The sequence below is a fragment of the Apteryx mantelli genome, chromosome 19 (genome assembly GCF_036417845.1).
Source record: "Apteryx mantelli isolate bAptMan1 chromosome 19, bAptMan1.hap1, whole genome shotgun sequence".
Lineage (NCBI taxonomy): Eukaryota > Metazoa > Chordata > Aves > Apterygiformes > Apterygidae > Apteryx > Apteryx mantelli.
Genome location: NC_089996.1, coordinates 13,705,722 through 13,723,856, shown reverse-complemented (window position 1 = coordinate 13,723,856; position 18,135 = coordinate 13,705,722). Strand labels below are relative to the sequence as shown.

Here is an 18,135-nt window from a genome sequence, read left to right as displayed (position 1 = left end):
CGCTTCTCAGAATTTTTTTTGAGTTTCAACCAACAGTACTTAAATGTCTATATAATTTGGGAACTCTTTTTAGTTATAACTTAACTATTTATTAACACACAGCAGTAGCTGCATCTTTATCATTCTTCAAAACTCAAGCACTTAAAAACAGATTACAAAGAAAGAATTTTTTTTTTTTTTTTTTTAAGATATGAGGTTACTAAGAAAGTATTCAATATACAGAATAAACATTAGGCCAGGAAAATTTTTGTTGTTTTTTGTTTTGGAGAGGTTTTTTTACATAAAGAGACTACAAACAGTTAACGTAAGTATCACATGTACCAAGCAATTAAGGCCAGGCAGGAAAATATCTGTTGGATATCAAATATATAGAAACTCTGTAAACATAACTATATTTGAATCTCGTGTAGATAACTGTTCATATACCTATATTAAGAACTTCTTCCTACAGTGGGGAACGACTGTAAAAGAGAAAGGATGAATCAAGACTAAAAGAATACGGCAAGTCAGCACTCCACATCACTGATGAACGCAGCAGAAGGGGACCAGTGACTGAATAACCTTTTCACAGCATATGTATTATGTAATGTGAATTAGCTTGTGAACTCCGAGCTATGTAACAAAAACAAATAATACTTGACTATGACAAGAAAACCTTGCAGCAAAAGTATTTGGATATCCAGGCTACATGTGGATCAGTGGTTGTAACCTGAATTAACATACACTTTTCCTTTAAGAAAAGTTGAAATATTTAAATGTTTGAGTGCCCTAACTGTAAATAAACTAAGAGTGATATATACTATGATGTTACTAAGTTTTCTTAAACTATGTTCCCTAAAATATCTTAAAGTTAGAATATTTTTCTTGGTAGTCAGTTTCAGTGTTTTATATCCATTTTTCCAATCCAACATTGCTTCAGTGAATTAGAATGCTAAAGTACAATTGCTGGAGTACAACTATGATTTTCATTGCCCAAAGTAAATGGAGTGTAAGCATAATATAAATTGTTGACCTCTTCTCATTAGCTACACAGCAGATTTAAAATTAAGTGTTTTTCCTTGTCATCATTTAATAGCAAAGTATATTACCTTAAAAATCTATCATTATGCAAATTTTCTATGTTTTCATTGTTAATATTTTTAACAAACACCTTTTTTTCTCATGTTTGATTTCTTATTAAATACCTCCTGCAATTCCATAACTTTGTTATCTAGAATAAATGTATTTCTACCGCTTTATGCCACACAAGGCAAAAACAAACCACAGCTTCAAAAATTCATATTCAAGACCTGTAACTGCTTCCTTAGAAGGAAGCTAAAATCTTTAATCCATGATCAGAATGATACTATTTACATGGGTTTGCTGAGTAAGGCAGCCTTCTCAATCTAAGGTTAACAGCATGCGTAATAAAGTAACCAGTAAATTTAATTTACAGTTTTAGTGGAAAAATGTTTAAAAGCAAGGGTTGGAAACAAGGTATACATGCTACTTAATAGAAAGTCATAATGAGTTAAAAAAAAATCTTCTTTTTCTAAAATGCTGAACATGCACCAGATCTGCTAAAGTCAACAGGACTTGTCAGCATTTAGCATTTCTAGAAAATCAAGCCAAAAGTAGCCCAAATTCAGCAGATTCAGTCATCTCATCTAAAAAGCAGGTCAGATTCCTGTATACTTTGAAAATAATTTATTTGTATGAGTTACATATATGGGAGAATCAAGTGCATAATGATGGTTTTTTCCTGAGTATATTAATATAGTATTACATAAGTAATCATGGCTAACAATACAATATAGGGAGTATTGGCTAGTGAATTGAAAAACAGAGAAGGAAAAAATCCAACACAAGCACAAGCCATTGGATCTTCAGCAGGGCCACACACCTCTGCATATTTCAGCTTATGCAGAATGGGAACAAGAGATCCAGAGTGAAATTCTACAAGTGTTGCTTATCCGAAGACAAATCCCATTTATCAGCAAAACCCATCCTCTCTCCTGCCAAAGCACACTTCACTGTGCTTCAGTTTGCCAACAGTTGTTTGTGGGAGTGAACTTTTTACATCTCCAAAATTATACAAATTTAAAAAAGACAGGGGAAGAAGACAGATGCTACCTTGTCACTAGAAAAAATGTTCCTCAGACTACTCTCTTATAAAATGCAATTATTGATTCCATTTTACAGACCACTGAGATGCTTCTGGATGAATTGATCTACCCAAAAATCCGAGAACAAATCAACTCTTGTTCTAACAAGTAGCTTCATCCTCCAGACATCTTAGTTATCCTAACCTTCTGTTATCAGCTAAATAAGAGAGGAAATGCTATGATCCCTTAGAGAATGTCAACATAAAGCAATGACTTTACCTTTTACATAGTGTATATTCTTCACTGCTTGTGACTCCCCTCGGTGGAGGGCGGAACTGCCAGCCATCCCGGGATCCTGCAGAATAGTCCAAAACTCAGGTTACTTTTCAAACTTCCAGTTATTTCTGAGTCATGGATAGCAATTGCTCAGGGAACCATGTCTCTAAACATCAACCCATAGCATATTAATAGACAAGCAAAATTATTGACCAAAAAATTAATTCTCAGTCCCTAACAAATTCATTTAGAACAAATGCTCTAAGGATACAAAGGCAAGTTTCAAAGTATATGGCAGACCAATAAGTACAAACTTCTGCCTCCAAATTCAACCAATGATGTTCAAATCAATGGTGTTCAAATTGCTCAACCTTAACCCACATGGCTCATCAAGACAAACAGTCAAGCTATTTTTCTCCTTTTTGACTACTACCATTCTGCTCATGGCTCAGCACTACTTCAAGTCTTCTCATCGCAAAATGAAGTAGCTTTAGAATTGAGTTACATACCTTCTTCTAAATCTTCTACATGGTATCCTGATGGTACCTTACCAGCTGCCTACAATTATTAAACAAAAAAAAAAAAAATTAATTTCACCAACAAAACCTGCTTTGGCTACTTTGCTGATACAATGTGTTTTAGAACAACCAATACAAAATAATTCATCAGAAGTCTGAAATCTATTCTAGTCACAAACATGAATTTCCTATTAACCCAAAACTAAATTACAGTCATTGATAAAAGAAATTCTGACAGGAACACTGAATCCACTCATCCTTAGAAGAAAGCTATAGAGATTTTTACAGGAATTAATTCCATCATGCAATCATTTTAATGTGGATTGCAATAAACTTGTAAAAAAGCCAAAGTCTAAATTGTATTGAGATATCTTTTAGCTTTAAATCTACATTAAAGGTAAAACCCAAATCAATGACTTAAAAGAAACAAAAAATAAATAAAGAAGTGGCAATTCAATCAACAGACATGACAGATTAACCTCCTACTAATACAAAAAAAGGTGACTGAGAGAGCATTTAGATTTGTTAACCAATTTCTTAAGTCATGTTTATAACTTGAGAATCACTTCCAGCAGAGAAAAATGCAATAATTAAATAACAGACACATACATGCTTTGAATTCTTTCCACTCACTATCGCAAGCCAGTCAATAACTATTAGCATCTTTCTCTCTATTTTTTTCATATTATCCAAGATAGTGATGAAAGGCTGCTGAATAGGTGGTAAAGACTGATAGACCAGTGGAAACTACAAAGTAAGATACAGCATGTTCACAGTGGCACCAGATTTCCTGGGGCCTCTCAGCTGTATCAGATACTTTTCATTATTTTCCCAGTAAAGTGCTCATTATTACCTCTGTTTCAGCAAGAAGTGTTTTCAATCGTGTCAGATCTTTAGTTACCATCCCGTTCTGGGTAGGGAGAAAGAATATTAATATATTCAACAAATAAACCTTCCCAAACATTAAATAATAGCAAAAAAGTAACCCCCACAAACATCACCGCCCCAACCAACAAGGAGAAGGGCAAGAAGAAAAGAGAAGATGAGTTTGACTTACAACGTGCAATTTCAAATGACAAACTATGTAATACTGAGCAAACAGTATTGTGAAAAAGGGAAATTTTACACTAGCCAAACACTAGACAGCAGGTATCAGTACAGGGCAAGGCAAAAGGGTGGCATATGTAAACAACTTGGGAAAAAACTCTTCCGAAGTTTGGCTGCCACCCAAGATAAATATTAACAGCTACAGCATTTATTAAACCACATCCTTCAGACCAGTGAGCCTACATGCAGTGTGGCCCAGCACCCTGGAGGCCGTGTGGCCCAATGGACAAGGACTACTGGGTGGCCTTGGGCAAGTCACTTCGCCTCTCCATGCCTCGGTTTCCCCACCTGTTAGATGGGGGCAGTGACACTGCCTGCCTTCACAAAGCGCTTTGAGAGCTACTGATGAAAAGCACTATCCATGAGCCGCATGCTACGGTTACTGAAACATTTCAGCTCTGAAGAAATCAATATAAAAAACTGTCCCTGCTGCTGCAGTGGTGGATTCCCTTCTTCCTAAGAATCCATTCTACAAATTACTGATTTCTATTGTTTCATAACTCTTTCTGCTCTGATGTAGACCATCCATGCCTTTTTTCACCAAAAAGCAAAGGTTAGCCATCTAGCTCAAAATAACAACACATTCAAGTATATTTGAAGTGAAATCTTTCAAAAATGAATTTATCTGAAATAGAATAGCTACACACGACAATCTCACGCTCACATTAGGCAAAAACTTTGAATGCAGGAACCCACACTTGTGTTTTTATTTCAATAATGTTTTGCAGAAATTTAATTAGGTGCCACTGCATTTGTTAAGACTCCACCTTCACATTTTGCCTGTGCTACTGAGCAGCAGAAATTATCTTCGTTAAAAATTTACACACTCAAATCTCACTTAGTTGTTTTCAAAATGCTTTTTCACTTCTTCAGCAGAAAGGTTGTAAATTGAATCTGCTGAGCTTAAATGTATTAGAACATAAATAAAGTTACAAATAATCATTCTCTTCAGTTATTATGGAAGAAATTGGATGAATAGCAACTCCTCAACAAATTTACTCCAAAACTTTGTTTCATTACTCCACTCAGACACTGGCAGAAGTCAGTATATCAACTGCTGATTTTAATATTCCTGTAGAAAACAACTATCATCTAATGATCTAAGGCCTGTAAAAATATCCGAAGTTCTGCTTTGAGACAGGGCTCTGGAATTATATAAGAAGCCACCTTCATTTGCATAACAGTAGTTTAAAACAGGGGCATTATACATTTCCGATGATAAGGAGTTTTGGGCTGTTTTACTAAATTTTTTGAGGGCAAGTTTTCTTAAATCTGGCCAGGAATTTTTCAATGAAACACTTTTTCATTAGAAAACACCAGCTAAACAAAGAAAAAGCTTTTCATGTAAAAATATCCCATTTGGGGGGAAAAGGTGGGGGAGGAAGGAAGGAAGGAAGGAAGGAGAAAAAAATTCAAGTCCAGGATATATATCAGACACAGACAAACAGAACTCTTCTCAAAAATAGTCTACTGATTAAGTTATGCACAAAGATATAGGAAACATGATTTCAGCTCCCTCCAGGTAAAGTCCTAGGTGAATGTCTAATAACTGGACTGCACAATCAGCCAGTGCGTATGTGCATCTCTCTGGCTCAACTAATATACACTTAAGAGAAATTTTTTTTAAAAAGCATCACACCAGCACAGTGACTTTCCACAAATAATAAAATAGCAAGGCATAACTACTATACTGTACAGTAAATATTACAGTTATTTTTAAATAATATTGAACATGATATATCTTTAATCATTAAGCAATGTATATTGTAAGGCAACTCCTATACATCAATATATTATAAAGCAAAAGACACTTTCCCTCCTTTTATTTCCCAACACCAACCACAACAGCTCTTGATATCACACTTTCTTCATGATTTGACCAGATCACTCCTTATCTGCGCTACCACTGTGTTTCTGGATTTAGCACCACCACCAGCTCATGGTGATGAACTGCACACTACTTAATCTAGATTCCAGAAATAAAAAGGGCACTACCCTTTGGAGACTTCCGCATGTCCCTAATTCTCCCCATATGAGTAGTCACATAAGAATCAGTAAGTTACTCACAGATATGAGGTTAAAAACATTTTTAAGTGTTTTGATAGTTCAAAGGTAGAAGAGAAGGTTTGAACTCCAACCTTTACTTTGTCTTTGAAATGCAAGCTTTTTTTCCTGAAAAGCTTTTCATGCTTTATTACAACTTGTTGTGGACTATTTATTTAATAGGCTCATCAATTTTTCTGCTTCAAAGGCTGAACTTACTGAAGTATACACAGAATGGTGTCAAGTGCAAATTAAAAAAGCAGGCAAAAGTTTGAGATTTATATTTCTCTACTCTGTTAAATTGCATTTGTACAAAAAATACTTTGCATTCCTTGGGGATTCAGAGCCAACAACCAAAAATAAATAAATAAATAAAAATTGTACTGACTCGGAAACACTGGTAATGCACCCTAGGTATCCTGATTACACATGAGTGCCCATATACTTATCTTTGTCTTTTCCATACAAATCATTTTTGTTGCAACCTGCCAGTCAAACATATGTTCAGAAGTTTGTTATTAAACACATACACAAAAAAAGGAAATACAAATTGCTTTTCAGGTTATGTAGATCGTAGCAAACCCACTTACCAATGATTCACCCATCAGTGATTTGGAAAGAACATTAGACACAATTTGCAGCTTCCCTTTAAGATGCATGCAGCAGAGCACTGCACGGAAAGATCCATCTCCCTTGGCCAGCCCCTCTCCCAGCACTGCAACACAAATCAGCAACTATTAGCTTCATCATAGTATACATTTAAGTAAACCCTACACAGTTTTTCTTCAACTTTAACACAAAAATAATGTCTGAAACTTGGGTTGAATCCATGGCTTCCTGAAAAGACAAGACTTGGATGTAAAGGAAATATTACTTGATTACATCTCATATTACTTGAAACTTATCTCCCATCATCTAAGAAAAGCTGTACATGAGCTCACAAACAGATTTAGAATAATGTTTACATGCTAAAATACAGAAAAATTAAATATGGGAAGGGTAAATCCAGCTATCTAACACAGACACAAAGGACCTCCTTTTCACAGAAAGAGGAAAAAAACAGCAACCAACAACCTTTCAGCAACACAAACATGCTCAGGAAGATCTATTCATGCTCACAAAAAGCCTACCCTGTAGTTTCCAAATATAGCTAACCTCCTCATGGTCAATTCCTGCTACTTTAAAAGGGCTTTTATTCACTTATGCTGTGAAGTGCAGGATATAGGAGTGATTGTTTGAATCCAGGAATTTACAAGCTCCATGTAACAGAAAACTTTCCTAATGTTTTCTAGCACCGGATCAGATACCGAGCCAGACAGACACTTCCATTGACACTTCCAATAGTGAAAGGATTTATTTCATGATACAGACGTGCTTCAGACAAGTAGGAATAACACTTAATCATATATATTACCTGTCCAGAAAAAGAAATGCCTTTCTGAGTGATTAAGAAGCTAGTAAAGCTAAGCATGTGAGTTGAAAGCAGGCTGGACAGTTGTTAAAAGTACAGAATTATAAAATATATTACTGTTATTGCAGGCAACGTCAACATCTGTGTTTATCCTGCCACTCATGCAGACCTTAGATGCATGCAGCTCCTGTTAGTGCTAACAGGGCTTTTACACTCGCCAGAACTTCTGGATTACATTTTAGAATAATAAATCAAAACTCCTTGCTCAACAGCCATTCATATCATTAACAGGAGTTATGTGAAACACTAAAGAAATAGTAGTCGCACGTGAACAGTTACACAGAAACGACTAGACATCTCTTCAAAGCATAATGGTAACTAAATTCTATTTACAAAGTGCCTCAGCGATTACCCTGAATTCACGGCTCTGATGATACCAACCACATTTCCAAAAATAGAGCTTACTTCCCAAATCAGAAAAAAAGCAGCTCCACAAATAGATTTAGATGTCTGCCAGTCTGCTATTTTAACCTCAAAGTTTATATACCCAGTTATGATATTTCATGTCATTAACTGCATAGTATTACTGAGCTAACACATATATATTTTGTTAAATATTTATGGAATAATTTAACAGATTCTAAGTTGTCATCACCTCTTATGTTTATAATAGTGTAAACGGTATACTATAAAGAAGGTATATTTCTTGAATTATCTCAAGATATACTTATCATTCAGGTTAAATTAAAACACCTTCATAGGTTCGTAACATGTCAAGTCTTGTAAAAAGACAGAACAGCAGCTTGAATAAAACTTTATCTATAAAAAAATTGTAAGCATCAAAGAATACCGTTAGACCATACCAGGATTGTTTCTTTCAAAGAATATTTCAAGAATAAGACTAAAACTGAGGCCCTTTAGGATCATAAGTGCAGACACTCTAAACTGGGGTACAACTCACAACAGCACAATATGGGAACCACAGTCGCATTGTTCATTCATACATTCACAAAAATTATGGTGTGTATACACATAGATACACACATCATTTTTGTATGCCTATATAAATATGGCATTAAGAAGCTGAAAATTTTCCTCAGTTTTAGAACTTGAAAAAAATATTTGCACATCATGCTGCCCTGAATTAAGAAAATTAAAATTAAACTGGGTACTTTTTTTGTTAGTAACATACATATGAAAGCTGTTTTCTCTACTTTTTAAATTAAAAAAGTATCATTGGTGCTCCTATTCCACCCACTTCTATGCACGCCCAGTGAGAGAAGGAAAAATATTGTTCATTTGAGATACTGATATCTGACACATATGTCAAGAGAATAAAAATAGTCAACTGCGGATGAATGCTGCCCATCTACCTCTACGGCACACCCATCAGATCCATCAGTGAGAACACTCCCTCTCCTGCCTCCTCTACCCGTTATTTATCTTTCCACACGTCTCTTCTTTCATCTTTACTTGCCATCACGGAAGACAACTATGAGGATAAGCAGGATATTACACCTTTGGCAGATATCAACAGTGAAAACAAGAAGCAGCTTTAAAAAAAAAAACTCAGACCATTTTAAGACTGGTACCTATTAAGGGTACCAATGTTTTAAACTTTAAACATTTGCTAATTGAGACCCGACCTCCATACAGGAAATGTACACCTGTGGAAAATCAGTCGACTTCTCTTAGTTATGTTTGTGGACCCTTCGCAAGTAGTCTGCAGAGCCCCACATATCCCCAGACCATGGCGTGAAGATGAATTCATACACCACCACCACCCCCCCCCCCCAAAAAGTAACAATTTAAAGGTTATCATTCCTAGCATAGGAATCTCACAATAGTACCCGTATCACATAGTCCCTATAACAAAACTGTGGTTTGAGGAAATTTTCCTTTAAAATTCAAGGGTAAAGAAATAAAAACTGAAAGGTGGGATCTACCCACCTTTTCTTTCCCAATCTAACTGATAAATTCTGATCCAACGCTTACCAAAGTCAGCAAAAAGTTCTGAGTACTGAATCACTTGCACTATAAGTAAGTAACAGAACATTAGCAAGGATCGTTAATTCCTTTAAAATACCCCAATTAAACAAAGAAATAAAACATGAAGGGCTCAGCTTCCACGTGACAGATGCACATGTTTGAAAGCTTTAGCAAACAGGGTTGATCGTAATCACATCAACCCCGTTTTTTTCCCGAATCAACACCTAAAATGCAAACCAAAATATCCACCCATGGCCCCGGGAAAGAAGAGAGAACAATCAGCTGCCGTCATCATCACAAGCGTCCGACACTATCCATCCATCCTACATTCATATACTAAATGATCTGCCAGTCAAATAGCCCCCCTATGCCAAAGGCAGCTGCGTTTCAGTTCCGGTATTTGAACATGACTTACAAAGTAGTGAGAGCTCCGTAGGCAAAATAAGTAGAAGTATTACAAAGCAAACACATAATTTTAACCAGAAAAAAATCATTGTTAGCAAACTAACAAATCTGGGCACCTGTTTTTGAAATTCAGGCAACTGACTGCAATTTATAACACTATGTAATAAAAAAGGAAATAAGCATACCATGCCTACAGTCTTCATCTGCTTGCCCATACTTTTTCTGAAAGGTAAAACATGAAAAGTTTAAAAATAACATTATTCCAGTTAGCATAAACAACTACATGCTTGAATCAGAAGTCTCTTAAACCTTTTAATAATCCATTACCTCTTCTTTTCCAGGGTAGAACATGTAAAGAACATCAGTCATTTGTCAAATATAATTAATTAATCCTTAGAATGCTGCCTTTCTCTCAAATTCTCAGCAAATGGACATTTTAAAAGAGGTACAGGAATGTGCAAAGGTATGTTTATGCATGTGTTTGTAGGAGGCTCACAACACCTAGGAAAAAATACAAAAACTTAACTTTCTTGTCTAGCCACTGTATTTTTTTTTAATTTGTACTGATACAGTGCTGTTGGAATTTGCAGGGTATGCATTTTATTTTACTCTGACTTATCAATGGTGATTTCAGAAATTATTTCTTTCAATAATAAAAGAAGGAAAATTAGGATTTTATTTACCTAAAATCTTTAAGTATCTACATAATTCAAGTCATTGATAGGAATGTTGTGATAAGAATTTCCCAAAGCCCCTAAAGATTTACAGCTACGTTGAACATACAGATAGGTGCTTTGTAGGATTTTCAAAGCATCCAGATCAGAAATTAATATATTAAATACTGCTAAGCATCTATCTGCATATTGCTATATGTAAATAACTTGGAGAAGTCAGCCTTTCGTAACACAACTTCCATTAAAAACATCAAATGATACTAAATTTCTTAGGCATTTCTGAATCGCTTCCCCTGAGGAGCTGTACAATAGGCCGCATCTTAACTTAAGAAAAGTTTCCTGATTTTTGTTTCACACATTGAATAGTTCGATTCAGTTCTCCATTTAAAGAATGTTTAAAAAAAAGGTCCCTAATCAGAGGGGCAAGGTTTATCTTAAAGCTGCCTAGCAGGGTCTTACAACTTGGCCAAACTTTTTTCACCTGGAATACCCAATATCTGAAGACTTGGGGTGAGGAAGGCCCCTGTAAGTCTGCAATAACGTTTCCAAAAATGAAGGGCAGGGAAAATGTAGGTTTAGTCATATTAAGCACTCTAATGTCCATTCCTTTAAGAAACTGTAGTTCTCTAATGCTTTAAAGGAAGGACAGAAATTTGGCAATGGAATGATCTATGATTCATGGATATGTCTCTTGCCTTGCATTTATAAACCTTTACAAAGATCATAGTTTTCACATTCCCATTAAAAATATGTCAGAGCCTAAAAGTTACGTTTTCTATTAGACGTACTCTAGCCTAGAGATGAAAAAATAGTAAGTTTTAAAAGACTACAGCTACGCCCATGCTAAGGCAGCTAAATTATGAACTGGTTACCCAAATTCTGGCATTTCTTCCCCCACCCCCACCTTTTTTTTGTTTTGAGTGCTTAGATTTGCTACCTTAATTTAATGCTCTTTAAAGACACAGCAATTTGATATGTAATTTAATGAACATAATTTAATACTCTATAACCAGATATTTTTCTTCCTGGAATATCTTTCAACTTTTTAACAATATTTTTTCTTTTAGAGAATTGTGATTCAGACCCAAACTACTCAGAGGTCCCAAACCTTAAAAATAAACAGACCCATGCAACTGCTCATAGAAAACTGCAAGACAGAAGTCTAATACACGCTTTAGCAAGGAGGATTCTGCAGAAAAACAACATGCCAATTACAGGAAGATGCCGAATTTTATTCCAATGTTGACGGTAAAAGAGATTTGACTGTTCTTTCCAGTTCACTCGACACTATTAAAGAGTCACACTCACAAGTTGTAAAAAAGAAGCAATTCTATACAGCAGGCTCTCGATTCTGACGCGGTGGGTTTCTGCCTGGCACGCCTCCGAGGGCTGAGCCGGGGGGCAGCGGCTCAGGGAAAGGAGTGCCTCTGTGCAATGCTTCACTGCCACTTCATAATCCTGCTGCTTAAGGGATTCACATGCTTGTTCACATGCCTTCTCTGGTCTTCTGTCTGCCATGACTCAGGGACAGAAATCCTAGAGCGGGGGCAGAGGGGATGATAAAACGTTGGTTAGCTGTATAATGGCAGTGACAACTTGCCAACCAACTTCCACTCCCCTCTCGAGGCGTCGTATCGCATCCCCTCCGTCCTATGCCATTGCCATTTCCTTTCCCCATCTTGCTCGCTAACTAAGCTCTTCCCAATTTTTTTCCTCCGTGCTCCTACTTACATCACTCCTGGCTCTCAGTTTTGGCTCTATTTCAGGAAGATATTTAAGCCTCTGACTAATTTTAAGAATATAAGTAGTGGTTTCAAATTTAAAGTCAGCGTGGATTTAAGCACTTTGCTGCATAGAGGCTTTTGTGTCTTCGCTGGCAATGCAATCTTTGCTTTGGAAGTAATACAACTCATCCACCAGCTGCTCCTTCTCTGAGCCTTCAGTCCTTTCCTGCAAGATACCTTTTCTTCATAGCACTTCTCATCTACGCTTAAGGTGAGTGAGCCATAGCCTTCAGTGGGTGAAGTGCAATGCGGATGGATAGGGATGAACGAGAAAGAAAGGGAGGTCCACAGGAAGCTGCTTGCCTGTTCGTTCAGTCAGTTTATTTTCATTTACGTCTGAGAAAGTCTAGATATCCCAACCAGACCAACACCCTTGTGCAACATGCCATAATACTTTTTTGAAAAATTTTAAGGTACATATATTTGGGGGGGGGGGGGGGGACGACTGAAATAGCTAGGGTAAAAATCTATATACAAGACAGACAACATTATCTGCCAATAAACTTAAACAAATGGTTATCAACATTCTAAATCAGCAGTAAAAAAGCAAAGCCTTTCTATAATCCCTCTCTATATTATCCCTTCTTTGACATATTTAATACATGATATAGCTTTAGAGACATTTTACTTTAAAGCTGACTTCACAAAAATCAGTTCTGATAACTGAAAGAGGAAAATTTAGTTCTCAGTCGCATTTCTAGTAAGCAGAATATTATCAATATTTTTTATTATATTTCAACAGTTATGATTCTCTAAAATAACCATCTCTAGCACACTTTAAAAATTCACTGCTAAAAACTTCCGTTATATTTGATACCTGTAAGTTTTTTACCAGGTTAAGATAAAGTAACTTCAAGAAGCCAATTTTAAGGTCAAATAGATGTATTTTCCTTATAAGAAAAATAATTCACTATCCCACTTCTTTTCATTAACACATCTAAGCCAATCTGCTGTAGAAATGTAGACAAGAAATGGTATATATTTTATAGTATCATGGTGTAATGTTCTATGTGTTTCTTTCCATTCTTAAAATTTGATTTTCAGTATCACAGTACAAACATACAGGAACACTGATTTCTCAAGACAATTTTGACTTAATCCACCTTCTCTTTGTTAACATTTTTATATAAAAATTTCTTATGTACAACAGTGTATCTTCCCAAAGATGAAGGAACATAAATAAGCATGTGTGTTCTGCAATTAACTTGATGAAAATTTGTGACATAATATTTTGCAAGATCTTTGTTAAGACATGTTTATCTCATTCATCCAGGAGTTTACTTGTCTGATAAAAGTAAGTTCCCATTTTTTATCAGAATAGAAACAGGCAAGTAGATTTTGTACCTCTATAGATGTGAATAAATTCATTTATAGAGTAATTCCATTAACATTAAAGACATTCAGTTGGATCATTTAAACAAGCACATATTTTCAATGACATAAATGTCAGGTATTGTTATACTGATTACGCGAGGATCCTTTCTAAATATAAATAAAAATCAATTTGACCTCCATTTCACTAAAATCTTAGGCCACAGTGAATTTTACAGATCTAGAATTTGCTCTAATAATAAAACTCCAATTAATTAATTGATGTTTTTCTCATGTACATTCTGTTTTCCTCCTAAGGGACTGAAAAGAGAGGCTCTCATGAACTCTGCTGTACTTTGGATTTCCTCACTTCCTGGCTGACATATAACCAAAATTCCTTTGACCGAAAGCCTTAGCGGAGCTCCTGCGTGTTTGCTGCAGGAGCACTGTTTATACACAGATCCCATCTGAACTGACCTAGCCAGTCACGCTAAATCAGCTAAATCCGCTAGCCCTCCTTCCCCAGCATGGCACCATGGCAAAGCAAAACATTTTATGTATGAATTGCCTTCTGCTGGCTGTTCTGATAAACGTTCAATCAGCTTGTTTGAGGAGAAGCTGTGGTTGAGGAGAAGTGGACTACTGTACTGCAAAGGCCACACAATTTCTTTGGTCAACTTGTAGACTTAGTGTTTTAGAAGACATAACTGACCTTAACTTAACCCACAGCTTTTTGCTTAAGTGGAATTCAAAAAAGTGAGGACCAGGCTGTTTGGATACCTGGGCTAAACTGAGTCACACTCCCAAAATTCCCAAGTATAATAAAAAAAACCCAACACTGAAGTCACAGTGCATGGGACACAGCAATAGGCAGAAAGCCCCAGAAGTATAATTTGTTTAATGAATTTAATCATAACAAGGAAAAGTGACATGTGGACAACATACAGAAAATTCTAAATTCGGGCTCTCAGATTTCTCCATATATATCTGTATATGCAGACACAAACATGTGCATGGTACCAGCTTGAGGACATTTATTGGGTATTTGCACCATCTGCTTTAGACTCTAATTCAGGTGCTCTAAATTGCTTCCTAAAATTCCTCCCTAGAGGCACTCAGCTCTTCCTTTTGACTCTTAAAAACTCGTGCTCCTAACGTTAGCACCCTAAGCTGCACCAGAATTAGCAACTGAGACTAGATTATGTGAATGTGACTTAAAATCCACCCATAAAACTGAGATCAAAATACTAAGTATGTAAAGAATAAATGTGAGGATTATTCATTTTTTTCAAAACGGCTTGGAGTACTGCATGTCAAAGAGCTGTAAATCCAAATTTGTATCGCTGATTTGAGTGACAATTGGAATAAAGCATCAAAGTTTAATACATCTTTAGAATTTTCTCTGGAAACAGTAAACGAACATATTCCCACTATCTAAAATTACACGTTTAAGGTAGGTGGACAGCGGACCTACCTTGGAAATACAGGCACTGTGTATTATCAACAGCACTTTTATTATCAGTGGTCACTTCAAAGCATTGCTTAGTTTTGAATTATCCCACAGCAGCACCACCATCTAGAGGAAGACTCCTAATTTATGCACTTAAGTAATATATTAAGCAATATATGAGTAACATAGCTCATGTGAGTGAATTCCACCTGATATGACAGTAAGCATCTCACTGACTAAGACACATATACAAGTTTACACAACTCTTCTCTGTAATCCAGAGATCTAACTTGGCTTTCTACTTTATAACTCCAAAAACCTCCTACCTTTAGCAGAAAACTTAATGATATTACATTTCTTTGAAGGCCAAATCATGCTCAGCTTAACTTCCACAAAATAGTTGTTGTCGCTATCGTTTAAAAGATCTGGTTAATTCCAAACAGTGTAACTCCAATCCTGTTTTTCAATGTACTGTGGGGGATTTTTTCCCCTACAACTAATGATTTTCTGGCTTAGTATCCCTCAGTATTTCTCCTTCTTTCCAATGGGATCTGTAAACAAATGAAAAAAAAAGTAACTAGAATCTAATCCCCATACAAAATGGGCAGCTTGAGGAGGAAGAGCGAGAAACAGAGTGATCTACGCAGTCATTTATTTCTAAGTAAACACTACGCCTGCTTGGCGCACTGGAGGCTTTTGAAGAATTACTCCACAGTATGATTAGTCCAACTACAAACTAAAAATCAGTGTAGGAGGAGAGAACATCGTGAACTAAACTAAGTATTTCAGAGCAGTTTAACTCAGGGCAGTGCACTTTTGTGCTTCACAGCTTACGGATGTATTTTATGGAACCAAAGGGTCCGTATATTAAGACAATGGTAAGTTAAGCAAGCGACAGTTACTAAAAAATCTCAAACAGATGCTTTTTCAATTCACTGTAAAGAATCTAGCCAGATAACTCTCCATGTACTTCATAAACAAACAGATTAGAGGGCACAATGCTGTTCCTATTAATGTTACTGGCAAAATTCCCAATGTCTGCCAAGACAGAAGGATCAGATCCAAGGTCTCGCATGCCAAGCTGACAAACAGTAGACAAGTCAGTAAATATTTGCATATTTTAACCAGACATTAACATCTCTTGTAAAGATTTATGCTGAAGCAATGATGTTCAACTTGCAGTCCTACAGTCGGACTGGTAGGAATTCACTGTGAATTGAATATGCTTCCAGAGCCACATCCCGGGATTTGCAAACCGAAGCAAATGAATGAGACCCATTGCTATGGGGAACACGGAGGGGGAAGAGCCTCTCCAGCTGCCTCCCACTACAATCCGCAACCCTTCAAACAGTGCTGCTGTGAGAAATGAGCACCCACATACTCCTTGCCAAAGCTGTTCAGCTCTGTGTCCTCCCGGTAACAGGCTACTGTATCGCAGGACAGCCGAGAAGTAGGGTTCACCCTGCCACCGCCTGGTCCAGTCAAGCTGGCACAGCCTGCAGAAAGCCGAGCAGGAATTCAACTCCTCCTGCGCAGTCTAAGGAAACAGGTAAGGTGACTGCTGTGATTCCTAACCCCTTGGGACTCTTCAGCCCTTCTCACAAGTTGGGAAGGCTGGCCACCAAACTGGGCAAAAGTTTTAAACATACAATAAACTCAGGTAATCCTTCGGGAAAAGACAGTTGTTTATCATTACTTCCCAGCAATTACTTTTAAGAGGCAGGAAGAGGTCAACTATATTTATTTTTGAGGCTGGTTGCTCTGTCCTTCCCCAGTAACTTTTGAACTGCATTTCACAGAAGTCTAAAGGGTCTCAAAGATACTAAGCAACTGCAAGTTTTATAAAAAATGTGTAACAAGACAGATAACAGAGACCCAAAATATTGAGCTCACCTAGGGAAAGGACAAGTTATCATCCAGGCTTTAACTAATACCACCCAATCAATTACCCCACACTGTCGTGTGCTGCCATTTATTCAGACAGAGAGACAACACTGTATGAAAATACCACTCACTAGTAAAAGAAAATTCTTATTTATTTTTCTTGCCCATAATGATAGAAGTAGTAAACCACATTCATTAGTTCAGCTGCTCAAGGATCAATCAATTAGTTTCCAGGTTTCACTAAAGTAGGGTTTGCAAACTTTTTAGACTATGGACACTAGCAATACACATTGCATAAATTCTTGCAACTTGTTACTGGTAAAATTGAGATGTAAGCCATTCACCTATGAAGGTCTCAAAACTCTGTTGCGAGACACGTGTTAATGACTTCCATAATGGAGAAAAGTAATACGTTCAAAGTTGGGGTGACTGGTAAGGACACAATCCTATGACTGAAGAGTTTTCTAGCTCCCTCTCCCTCAAAACTATCAAGAGAAGACTGATATTTTAATTTATAGAGGCATGGAAAGCTCTAGGTTCATTTTATAAGCTGGATTAAGTAAGATACATGAAGAACAATACACAAGGAAAACGTGAGCTACTGTATCTGTGAATGTGCCAGTACTTTAGTTAAGAAAGATGAGTCACTAATGTTCAACTGTCCAGACTCTTCTAACATCCTACATTTGTCAGTCCATGTTATAAAATATAGAATAATACATCTATCTACTGCTAAAGCATATTATATAGTAGCTTTTGCATCTCTAGTGATCCCATCTTAAGGCATGCTTGCACCTCTAAATAATGTTATGTAAGTGTTTTCACAGTACTCAAAATATCACTCAAGTACCTTTAGATTAATAAAATAAAACTAAATATCTTATTTATTTTCCTTACCTATAGTGATAAAAGAAGCTTATCTTTGCCTTAAGACAAAAAAGCATTAATACAAGCATTTTATTCAAGCCTAGAGGAAGGAATAAAACACAGTTGCACGTTAAAATCGAAACCACTTGCAGACGCACACAAAAATGTACTTTCCTAGTGTCTTGACATATAAATCATAAATAATCCTAAACTCACAAAACCTTTTAATAAAAAGAAAGTAGATAATGGTAGTGCACTAACCATCAGTGTGAAAGACTGAACATTGAACACAGAAAAAAGGACTGTGCCTCTGTTATGCACAGGGTGCAGAA

General features: G+C 36.4%; 1 protein-coding gene across 6 annotated transcripts in view; it reads right to left on the bottom strand.

The window, feature by feature from the left end:
• The window catches only part of HELZ (helicase with zinc finger), a 92,119-nt gene that overhangs the window by 63,401 nt on the left and 10,583 nt on the right, over nt 1-18,135 (bottom strand). For 2 of the 6 annotated variants that reach the window (XM_067308107.1, XM_067308109.1), the window contains exons 1-7: nt 15,379-15,553; nt 11,816-12,043; nt 10,019-10,055; nt 6,619-6,743; nt 3,732-3,788; nt 2,870-2,918; nt 2,364-2,439 (exon numbers count right to left, since the gene is read on the bottom strand). In XM_067308107.1, the coding sequence (XP_067164208.1) occupies nt 2,364-2,439; nt 2,870-2,918; nt 3,732-3,788; nt 6,619-6,743; nt 10,019-10,055; nt 11,816-12,025 (554 nt within the window). In that variant the 5' untranslated portion in view covers nt 12,026-12,043; nt 15,379-15,553. Of the gene's footprint in view, nt 1-2,363; nt 2,440-2,869; nt 2,919-3,731; nt 3,789-6,618; nt 6,744-10,018; nt 10,056-11,815; nt 12,101-15,378; nt 15,554-18,135 lie in introns of those variants that run through there. The other 4 variants (XM_067308108.1, XM_013953107.2, XM_067308110.1 and 1 more) reach the window with 4 other exon arrangements.